We start from the raw sequence: 12,226 nt of genomic DNA on the forward strand, positions 1-12,226 counted from the left end.
CCACCTCCCATTCATGTATTTTCTACGCTATAAATTTCTTCCAAAATTGTTCGGCTTTGCCCCAACAAAGAAACAATGAATCATTATTTAGCTCACACTCCGGAACGCGTTATTCAACTTGCGTACTCTGCCGACTCACCTGCCTTAATTTCAATAATCTGAAGATGAGAACTGCAGCCTCTATCAAGAGATGGGGTAATGCCACATACTTCATCCACAAGCCTTCCAGATAACTGGGGTAAAGCCAACAGTTTGAGATGTGCATCCAGCCTAAATTCCTCCGAAACACAGTGTCATTTCACCAAAACCTCTCGAGTAAGCAACTTGCATCCAAGGACCAAGCTGAGCTTGCAACGTGTGTAGTGTGACTAAACTATTAATAAGTTACATATGTGTGTATCAATAACGGTTAAGAATTTGGATCCTCTACGCATAACCATTGCTTCAATGACAGCGAGTTCATAGATTCAACCACCATAGCCTAAATTAGCAATAAACTTAACGTAAGTGTAATGCAAAAAGTTAAATCATGCAACACGGATGTTGCGAGAATGAATACCTGTTCATAGAGAAGAGGTTCATTGTGTTACTAAATCAAACACTTTGTAAACACCAGACAAATTTTATCAGAGCTCTAAATTAAGTCATAGTTAGCCAAGCACCAATTGACAAGGGCTAAACAAATGGCAGCTCACTTTTCAGCACATTCTCCACAGGAAATCACTTCGCCATATACACTGGTGCTGCCACAAAACAGAACAAACTTAATAAAAAAAATTCAACTTTGGGCTCATACATGGTAAAAGCATGATTAAAACCAGATAATGGTGATATATCAGTGTACAAGATACCTGTGCCAAATACAGGAACACGAGTCTACAGGCTCTGATTTTTCCCTCGTCCTCGGTTGATTTTCATCATCATATGCAGTCGCAAAGCAGAGCTCTAGGGAACTCATTTAATCTTTTGCAATGCCACTGCCAACAAGCTCTGACAAGCAACAGAGCTATAACTGAGACTAGCTGAATGGACGAGCAATACAGAATGCAAGATCACGAAGAACCACCATCCAGCAAATCCCAGTTTCTTATGCCTGCACCCCAAGTCAGTTGGGCCGAATATGCCACCCTAGTAGCCACAATCAAACCAAGCCCAATAATATCCTGCCAGGGTGCAGGCATGGCCCATGCCCCTCATCGGGGCCGGGCTAGTCCAAAACTCGAGTCAGGCTGCTGCTGATGAGACTGAAAAGAGAAATGACCAAAGGATGGTCAGATTGTGACTTTTTCATGATAAATGTCAGTTAAACTGGAGTTCAAATAGGATGGGTTAAAAAAAAACCACTCCAATGGACTAGCTCGTGAACCCAGATTAAACTAGAATATGCAAACACATAGAACGACAGTATCTTTTCTATTTCTGTATCCTGAAGTTATAACCATGTCAATGTTGGCAGTCGGCCTGTTAATCAGTAGAATTTTACCCTCCCTAGGGTCATAGTCATACCACAATAACTATAGTGGTTTGCTATACTCGATCCGGATCTGACCAATGAGGATACCAAGTGGATCTGCATGGGGCCTAACTGGTCCAACCCAAGTATTCGGTTAGGCCAGGAACACAACATCACCGCTCTCTCTCTGCCTGCTGGGTTTTCTGCGCTGCTCACATTTAAGATTTGTTTACTAACTGCGAATTTTAGCAGTCATTCTGGATCCTTAATGGATTTTCAACATTACAATCTGTCCATCAAATAGAAATACATGGAAAAATAATGTAATGGCTCCTAGCATTCTATCTCAGGTCTATTTGCAACGAGTACAACAGGAAACTCTCAACCCTTGTATGGAAGGAAACATGGATCATCCTCTTCTGCTACTCCAAAGAAGGTATTTCATAAAAGGAAGCAATAAAAGACATTGAACTTGTGAATCGTAATCTATTTTCTGCTCTTCTTCTTTTAAACCTTAACACAAACGACAGGTTCTTAATTTAACAGTTTAACACCAACCAAATAAGGAAGAAAGAGGAAAAAGGAAAAGAAATGGAATCATGACACATAGAAGTGACTTCTGATTTGTGACTCCAAATAATACAGCAATAGAGCAAGATGCCAATGACATTAATCCAAATATTTCAGAGTAGGTAGGTAAATAATAGAAACAGGGAAAATGGACCTTTGAACAAATCACCACCATAAAAAGATAAAACATGGGAAAAAGAAATTAGGGCCCGTTTGGTTGTGTTTTCATTTTCATTTTCAATTTCCAACAATTGGAAATGTGTAGAAATGCTTTATTGGTTTTTGTACGAAAATTGAGAAAATGTTTGGATTAGTTGTTTTCAAATATAGGTATATAGGTGTGAGAATGTTGAATATAGGTATATGTATTTTTGATGTGACAGATGACCAAATTGATTGAACATGTAAAATTATAAAATAATCAAAGTGAGTCTTGCCATTTGAAACAATTTTAATTGATTTGAAACAAAAAAAGACATGTTGACAAGATAAGACAAGTATGACAAACCCATGTGACCTACAATTTCAAAAGATTGAGAATTAAAATAAGAATGCATTCTCAATGAAAATGGCTTGACCAAACAAAATCCCAACTACCCAAATAGTGAAAAGTGGAAAAGATCTCATTGAAAACACAACCAAACGGGCCCTTAGACTTTTTTCACTGCTCCCAATATAGGAGGAAGCAATGACAGTTGAATTTCAAAAAACCATCATCAAAAACCTGAGAGAACATGCAAAACCATCACACATCTGAATGCATTTATCACAGCAGGATGAAGTTTAGTTCTACTGAGTCGGAACAGGCACTAGTTGCTTGATGATGAAAGGCTCAAGCCTGAACTCTTGAAAATTTCGAGATTTGGCGGGCTGGGATAAGGCGTTTGTAATTAAAGGGTCAAATTTTGGGTATTTGGAAAAAAAATTTGGCTCTAGACCCTGTCGTGTTTATTCCAGCTTTTGCATGGGCCTGATGGGTCTGGGTATAGCAAACCCTACTCATACACAGGTTTGTTGGGCCTGGTTGTGGCATTCCTGCGTCTTGTATGAACAGTAACCTCTACCCATTTTAGAAACCTAGATTAAGAGGCTTGGGATATGATGGAGAACATCATACCATATCCATTATTTTGTCTGAAATCATTTTCTCTTGTTTGTGTTAGCATTCAATCAAAAGGTCTTTTCTAGGTTGGAATTGGTACATGCCCAATGGGCAAGTACAAACCAAGCCCAAATTGTCATAAGACTAACTTCCACGACTTGGCAACTTCATCTTTCTTGGAGATTTTGCCACAGATTCCAGCATTGCCACATGGCAGGGTGCTACGGCATATCTCCATGTATTAAAAAAATTATGAGAAATCCTGCAACCAATTATTCTGGCCAGGAAACAAAAAAGGAAAACATATATGGAATGAAATTAAGCTAACATTATTGTTGCTAATAATGATTAGTCATCTATAGAGAAGAAATACTAAACACATCAATCGTGAGCTATATCCAGAAAAAGAGAAAAGAGCATGCAAATCTAAGGGCATTTAATGCATGATTTCAGAAAAATTTTTGCTCAACTGCTGGGAATAACGATTAGTAATCTGTAATCTAAAGAGAAGAAAAACTAAACGCACCATCTGACATAAGCTACACTGAGAAAAAGAGAACAATATGCAAATCTAAAGGGCATTTAATGCATGAGTTGGCAAATTTTAGCTACTTCAATGCAGAAGATTGTCCTTAGCCCAACGAGAGAATGACTTCCAGAATTATAAACTTCGCAGAATTGGGCTGTCCTTTTACAATAAAGTATAAACACAGAACATTCACGGAACTTGTCCAAATCAGAAGATAGACCTTGGATCCTGCTGTAGCCTTTTTTCATCTTGCAATGTTAACTATAATGAAGCCAGCAAATTAAAGGCCACTAAGCTATTAATGTTGCAGAAGAGAACCCAACCAGCTATTCTGCTAGAACCCAAATTGTACAAGTATTTTAAATCTGGAAATAATATTGCAAGATCCCATTCCACAAATTGAATTTGTAGATATAGGTGATCCGAATTTCCTTTCTATGTATATTTGATGAAACATGACAGGCAATGGTTTTTTTATTTAGTGGGAAATGTATGACAGCAGTATTTATTCCATGACAAAGACAAGAACATATTGCCTATCATACCCGCGAAAAAGACTGATGAATTGGATCGAGCGGATGGATATATGGCAGTCCAGATCGTTGACAAGGGTACTGAGTAGACTGTAAGTAGAGACCAGAGTTGGAGCGTGCATTGATATGGCCAGAACTAAATGGAGACAACATTGTTTCAGCAGGACCATACCCAATACCAGCAGGAGCAGATGGAGCAACCCACGGACCAGGCATGTGTTGAGGAAGAGGTCGTGGTTGGTGCTCAGAAGACATTTGGGGCCTATGAGTTGATCCCAGCTGAGGAAATTCGGTGTTGTAGTTTAATGCAGGTGCATACATAGGCTGAATAGTGTATGGACCTCCACTAAATCCAAAGCCAGGGTCAAACCTCTGTACGTATCTGAGAAAAACATTAAAAATACTTTCAGGCAGGCAAGGAATAACAGATAATCTACAACCATTTCAAGCTACTCTACAGATCTGACAGAAACATTAAAAGTACTTTTTCAGGCAGACAGGGAACAGATAATCTTCAATCAATTTCAAGCTAGTCTATGAATCATCGTGCTGGGTTAGAGAAAGAAGATTGGTCCCCAAACTATTCTATATACTTCAGAATCCATAAAAGCTAATGGAAGGATAAAACACACAAAAAGAAAGGATCAATTCTTATGATCAATAAGTTTGATACTTTTCTACCTCAAACAAACACATATATAAAGACAAAAGAAATTGGAAGACACGCAAATAGAAAGAATAAAAATTGCAGCAAGGCCATGTATGAGACAGAAAACCCTTACTCTTAAAGACTCCACAAACTGAATGTAGAAAATTATATGCACAACTTCATGCACAAACTAAAGCGAAATACTCTCTTGAGCAAAGAAAGAGAGAGAACAAGAGTAGAGAAGGGACGGGAGTAAGCCCACCTGTCATAACTCCTGTCATAGTCTGGATCTTTACGATCAACTTCGCGATCCCGAAAGATAGCCACTTTATTATTTGTCTTAGGCCTAGCAATTGGCTCCTTCTCTGTCCTACTTCTAGATATTCTACTGCTAGATGTTGAGGAGTCGGATAAACTTCTCCCAATAATCATATCAGGTCCACCTCCAGGAAAAACCCTCTCCTCTGCCTTTGTTATTCCCAGTGAACCATGCTGGAAACCATCCTGAATCCTGGGATCACTTTCTGGTTTCCCACTGGAACTCCCACCAGAACTGTTGGAACTAAATATCCGTGCTCGAGCCCTATTGTATTCCTCCTTCCTTTCCTCCACACTTTTAGAACTATTTGATTTTACAGAATGCATATTTGAATTGCTATTGTTATGTGACCCCTTTTGTGGCCTCTGCTTGATTGCAACCTTAATAGCACCACTATCTTCAGTAGGTAAATTTACAGGAACATCGGCAAGGCGAACTGAAGGAAGCCGGATGTTAGAAGTCTTCCGAACAATAATTCTGGAGCTAGAACCTTCAGGTAGGTTATTATCAAATAAAACCATGGACTCCAGTGAGTAGTGCTGAGCCACACGATGTGCAGCCAGGCGCAAGTAAGAAGTGGGCAACTGTTGGAACTCCATCTGCTCCCTAGTAGGATCCCGTATGAACTTTTCCACATCTTGCTCCATTCTCAACACTGAACAGACATGAAACATCATTATTTACTTCAGAGGCAACAGGTATAAGAAATGGTATAATAACATCGGCAATAACACAAAGGATGAGTTAACCATCATTAGCAAAGGAGAATGAATACTAATTATTCATGCTCTGAAAGTGGTTATAATAACAATGCTAATAATTCTTGTCATTACTATGACTACATGCAAATTATCTAGCGCATCAAAGTTGTAGATAAGAAGCATAAGAGAAGTTTCAAAACCATCAATAGTCAATTAATGTTGGTTAATGGATTTTAATGTCAATGTAAACAGATTACAACTATTTGCAGCATGACTAACATAGCTACTGAAAATAATTGCAAGACAACTCCAGCAGTCTCTGTTCTTTATATTTATTCAATACGAGAATAGGTGAACTTGCATTCGCTCAGGTATGCATGGGATAAAGGTCAATTTCCATTGACAAAATACCAGGATTCTCCACAAGTATTTTACATAGGTATTAGGCCCTGACGGTACAGGGGGGATAATAAAGCAAAAGTTCAGATAACTGCTTTTGATCTAAAAGATAAAGGCCCAAATATGTTGATAATCAGCCATTCAAAGAGGTTAGAATATTCCCAACCACCATGTTTAGTTCAAAACTTTGAATGAGTTTTAGGTTCAAACCAATCCATTGTTGTATTGTCCGTTTCTCAGTAAAATATTGTCCTGCTTAAAACTGCCCATACATTATTTTTCCATACCAGGGTCAGAAAGTTTTGGTGGCAACTGGAGTGTAATGGCATGAAAGGATGAATACAGCAGATAACAACCGAATGAACCAATAGACCAAATCAGAGCTACGATAGATAGATATTGGCAGTTAGCGGAGTATAAAGGGGCAAATACAAAATAGAGCCAACAAACAAAATGATATCACTTATTCAGACAGAAGTTTGAAGAAAAAAGACTTCACATTCTCCACATGGCAGTTGATTACATCAGTTTGCTGGATACTGCTCATTACATTCGTGAATTGCACTTCCCCACATGGCAGTCTATCATCTTTGGATTTGAGTCTGCCACTCATCTGGCTGATATCTAGACTACAGCCTTCCACTTGTGGAAAATGGGTAAACACGGCAACTTCTTGGTCTATATATACTATCTCCAGAAAGTGACATCATCTCCACCATCATGATGTAGCAACTCATCCTAGTTATGCCAATGTGACATTGAAAATCCAAAATAGAGGTCAATAAGTGCATTCATATTCTGCTGTCCTTCCAGGGCTTCGTTCCTCCTTAATTCTAGCTGATGTATAGTGGTCTGGGACTTCATTCCACAAGTTAATAGTAATTTTCAATGCTAGTTTATGATGAATAAATTTCGTTGTCGAGAAAATTATTCTAGAAAATTACTTTCAGTCTATCTCAAGCACAAATTTCTCCCTCTTGTACAAATAACTTTTTTCCCAGAAATATATTCAACAAGTAAAAACTACTTTATCAACAATTGCTAGAGAGCTGTACCTACCCCTCTTAACTAAAGAATGAAAAAAATAAAAAAGGGCAATAATCTAGTCACTGACTCACTGTACCATATTCATACAGCAGAACCATACAAGACAAGTGTACTCAACAACTAATGGATCATGCTTGGCCAAATATACAACTTTTGTAAGCCATGGAATTAGCAATTCAGAAGGGGAAAAAAAACCAAAAAAACAGCAAGCAGTTCGCAGAAAACCAGGCAATACTCCGAGGGGAAAAAAAAAATGAAAAAGAAAAAACCTCACCAGAGAGGCGCTCGCGAGGATTCTGTAGAGCGTCGCGCAAAAACTGATCCACTGTGTTAACCAAATCATCTGACTTAACCGAACACGAATTCAAACTAAAGCCCGAACCTGAATCCTCGGCTCTCTCTTCCTGCTTATTACAGCTAACATCGGAATCCTTTCTGGAGGAAAGCATGAGCCGGCGCATGCTAGCGTCGACATCAGCAACCTCCCACGACTCGGGACCTTCGTCCGCCGCAGCCGATGACGCCGTTGCAGAGCCCTCCATGAACGCTTCGTGTAATCTCGTCCGATTAAAACGTAGCGAGTCCTCAGAGCTCAATTTTATAACAGCAAATCATCAAATCCAGTTGAAATCCGAGGCAGCATGAGACTCCGATTCGGACACGCAAACGAAATTCATCTATTTCAGCCGCTGAATTTAGGGGAAAACTGATTTCGAGATTAGGGTTTCGAGAGAGAGAAGAGAAAATACGAGAGGAAGAGGATAGGGTTTGACGACTGTTTTTATGCCTTTTTATTCCCTTGTTTATGCCCTTTTGCTTTTCCCTCGGGGGTACGGTGGGTGTTGACACGTGCGTATCACGTGACATCCGCGGCAGTGCCTTTCCTCCTCCTTGTCCTGAGGGATTTGGATTCTCTGCGGTGGGAATTCGTGTGATAGTTAAATTGGTACAACACAAAGTCCAAAGGGAGTTGTACTCTTTCGTCACGCAACAAATTCATATTTTCGAATTATTAATATTTTAATTAACTATTTTTTAAAAACATTTCATTATATATTGATATTCCAACCAGTTTATAAATTTTTTAATATATCTGATGTTTATTTTATTAAAGTCTTATTAAAATATTTCCTCGAAATATTTACGATCTTCAAATGATCGATAAATTTGTTTTATTAATTCAAGGTTTTATGACCCTATCTGGTGCATCCTGTAATTCTGGTGAAATCATACAGTGAAACAAAATTATGAACAGGCCACCTCCGTGCAGCAGGTATAATTTTTATTACCCTAATATTTTTATTACATTTAGGGTAAATTAAAACGACATTTTTAAGGTTTGGCATAATTATGAATACCCGTTTTGTTTGAAAAATTACAAAAATTCCCTGATGTTTGGTGAAATTATATAATTCTTGAATGGAGATATGAAATTATCAACTTTGTCTTTATTTTATATATTTTTAAAAAAAATAAAAACTTATAAAAAAATTAAAAGGGTTGGATGAAAAAATTTTAAAAATTATAAACAAAGAATTATCTACTTAGTTCATTAAAAAAAGTTAAAAAAATTAAATAAAATTATTATTTTTAATCCATAAGAGCATTTTGTCAATTTATTATAAAAAATAGATTGAAACCTAAGAATTTGACTAATTGTTAGACGTCCATTAAAATCGAGAAGGTATTAGTAATTTTTTAAACAATAAAGGGGTATATATTTATAATTATACCAAACCTCATGGGAGGTCGTTGATATTTATCTTAATATTTATTATCACTTCTCTTAAAACCTATTGACTTAAGCATTAGACGGTTATTATTAAAAGGGAAGACCCTAAAATAAGTGCTATTGTTGATAAAGTGTGAATTGCTTAATATGCCTTTAACTATACTTATTTCTAGAAATGACAGTCTTTTTTTTATTAATTTCTTTCTATTAAACAAGTATAATAAAATTCTGAATTATACATAGGTTGAGTGTGCTCTAATTGCTAGTACTATTTATTAAATTTGAAGGAATTAAAATTAACTACTTTTGGTACGCAAAATATGTGTTTATTGAAATACCTTCAAATATATTTTATGACCATCATTTTAAAATATTTTATTAATAATGTCTACCCAAAGAAAATATTATTTTCGATCAGTTATTTATTCTATTTTATTTTTCTATAATATCAATTAAATAAATACAATAAAATTAATATTATGCACCTGAATTGAGTGTGTTCTCATAATTAATACTAATAAATGATACGTAATTGAACACCTCCATTAAAAAAAAAAAAAAAGAAGGAAAGAAACTACGTAAATCTTACAATTTAAATTAATTTTTTTAGAAAAATTCTTCGAAATCTTGTTGTTATTTTATTTCTTTATAAATAAATTTAAAAAACGATAAAATAGAATACTCAAGTAACATATCTTAATACCAATAATTCCTTACTTGGATGGTGACGTTGAGGTCTTACAATCAAGAGGTCATGAGTTCTCATTTTATAGGTATTAGTATTGTTTGCAATGGAAAATATTTTTCCTATTTTGGGATTTAATATGGACATGAGATGGAAAATTGAAGCAAAGGGTTAATTTGTCTAAAATGTACTATAGGATGGGTTCTATAAATGTAGGGGCATTGTAGGAGTTGCAACCGGAGGAGATAAATGGGGAATCTGAAGCTGCGGGTCCCACTAGAGAAGTCAGGTGATTGGGATTTGAGAGAGAGAGAGAGAATAATTATGTGGATCATATAAATAGATTTTTTTTGTTAATAAATGAAGACTTTGACTTATGGGAAGTGGATATCAATTATTGATTTGGTTGGAAACTATAAAAGGGGGATTTTGATTCTTTTTTCTCTTGATAGATAGAAAAAATCATCTACTTATTATTGTTTGTAATTTACGTTTTGCTATCCGAATTATATCTGTTTTTATATTTTATTGTCGAAGTTTTTTGTTGTATTAATATACCATCTGAATTTTGTGAAATTTGCACTTTGCCATATACGACGTCCTTTTGTTGATTTTTCTATAGAATAAACATGACGTGTTGTGCATATGTGAAAATTTTCACAACACATAACCCTTAAATATCACATGTGCACTGCATTTGATCTTTTTCCCACAAAAAACTTAGTTGAAAAGCAGTTATAGATGACAAAGTGTAAAATAAGATAAATTTCATAATGTTGAAAAGGTAATTAAGTTGACACAAGAAAAACTTTAAATGCTAAAGTATAAAAATAGTCATAATACGAATGGTAAAACAATATAACCCTTAAATCTCACACGCATGTTGTGTATGTATGAGAACACATCACATCACATAACCCTTAAATATCACGTGTGCACTGTATGCATGCGATATTTTTTTAACAAGAAACTACGTTGGAAAACAGCTATAAATGACAAAGTGCAAAATTTGATAAAGTTGAGATGATAAGTTGACACTAGAAAAAATTCAAATACTAAAGTGTAAAAACAATCATAATTCAAATGACAAAATATAATTAACTCGAAATATAATGATGGAATTTAGAAATTTATTTATGAAAGAAAAAGCGGGTAAGGTGGGATTTTGGCGTAGTTTTTTTTTTTTTTTTTTTTTGGGAGGGGGGAATTGATTTTACATACAAACGGAATTGATTTTTATAAAATTAAAAATGATCGAAGAGTAAATTCTATAATATTGTGAGAATCATTAATTATCTCATTCTAAAAGTTGAAAATGATACCAATATAAATTATTGATAAGCTTATAAATTGTGGTGGAGGTTTAAATGCATTTTTGATTTTGAATGTATTTTGTACTATTGATGTCAAGTTGTAGGAAAAATGGAGTTCTATTAATAGGCAATTACTCATTACTCTTAGATAGTTTTAGTTATTCTATTTTAGTAACTATAAAATTTTAGAATATGATAATATTTTGATAATTTTGACTTTTAAATTTAAATTATTTAGCTAAACTTTATAAATCTATAATTACACGAATATCTTAGAAATTTCAAAATTTTAAATATGTGCATATCATTTGGTACTATTACCATGGCCACTTGTGATAGTTGTTTTTTTATCATGATTCTACGTACCAAATAAATTTGAATATGCTAAATGTACGACTTCAAGTTATATCGGTGTTAAGATATTAGAGTGATAGCAAAAATATTGGATAAATTCGGATGCCTGAGATTAAGTAATGGAGTGTTTGTGAGCGTTTCAAAAAAGCAAAGTATTTTTCAACTTCTGACTCTAAAAAACACTTTTGAAGTGTTTGAGATGCCAACTTTTACTTTTGAAACGGCTAGAAGAAGCGGTTTTAGGCCCAGGGTGCTTCTAGTTGCTTTAGTTTTTTTGTAAATAGATTCAATTTTATTTTTTACTACTTTATCATTATTATAATAACCTTAATTTAACTTTACCGTTTTAATATATTTTTAAATTGTATATTTTAAAGTTGTACGGAGTTTTTAAATAATTTGATAATTTAACAATAATTGAATTTGTACTTTCACATATTTACTATTTTAATTTATATTTTATTGGCTATATCACCTAATTATATTATTTCGTTCATATATTATTATTTGATTAATTAATAAAAAGATTTTTTTGCAATGATGCAAGTGTAATTATTGTGTATGAATAAATAACTATATTACTTAGTGAAAGCATTATTAAATTAAATATATTTTTTAAGATTTTTAAAAATAAATATAAAATATATTAATTGAAATAAAATTTATTCTTTCTGTGGAAAAATAACTATAAGGACAAACAACAAGTAAAATGATAAGCAAAAAAAGTATATTTTAATACATAGAGACAAAACAGTTTTTAATTACCTAGGTGCCTGTGTTTTATGTGATGAAGGAACGAATGAGACGCACAGACACTTATTCTTCCGATGCCATTACGCT

General features: G+C 34.6%; 1 protein-coding gene across 3 annotated transcripts; it reads right to left on the bottom strand.

Moving 5' to 3' along the window:
• Positions 1-343: 343 nt before the first annotated feature.
• Positions 344-8,097, bottom strand: LOC105161053 (uncharacterized). Of its 3 annotated transcripts, XM_088879691.1 has the most exons (6): positions 7,577-8,097; positions 5,099-5,810; positions 4,200-4,569; positions 852-1,244; positions 560-743; positions 344-481 (listed from the first exon to the last, which is right to left on the bottom strand). In XM_088879691.1, exons 1-4 carry the CDS (start codon positions 7,842-7,844, stop codon positions 1,194-1,196), a joined length of 1,401 nt encoding a protein of 466 aa, XP_088735817.1. In that variant the 5' UTR covers positions 7,845-8,097; the 3' UTR covers positions 344-481; positions 560-743; positions 852-1,193. The 3 variants fall into 3 exon arrangements, with proteins under 3 accessions (XP_088735817.1, XP_088735818.1, XP_011076921.2); XM_088879692.1 differs by lacking the exon at positions 344-481 and having other exon boundaries at positions 523-737; XM_011078619.3 differs by lacking the exon at positions 344-481 and having other exon boundaries at positions 523-743.
• Positions 8,098-12,226: the final 4,129 nt, after the last annotated feature.

Source organism: Sesamum indicum, linkage group LG4 (assembly GCF_026168435.1).
Source record: "Sesamum indicum cultivar Baizhima isolate 11 linkage group LG4, ASM2616843v1, whole genome shotgun sequence".
NCBI lineage: Eukaryota > Viridiplantae > Streptophyta > Magnoliopsida > Lamiales > Pedaliaceae > Sesamum > Sesamum indicum.

Coding starts and splice junctions, on each gene's coding strand:
- LOC105161053 (XM_088879691.1), bottom strand. CDS start 7,844: ATGGAGGGCTCTGCAACGGCGTCATCGGCTGCGGCGGACGAAGGTCCC. Junction 4,570..5,098: donor TATGACAGGAGTTATGACAG/GTGGGCTTACTC, acceptor TGTTTTTCTCAG/ATACGTACAGAGGTTTGACC. Junction 1,245..4,199: donor TTCATCAGTCTTTTTCGCGG/GTATGATAGGCA, acceptor TTCTCTTTTCAG/TCTCATCAGCAGCAGCCTGA.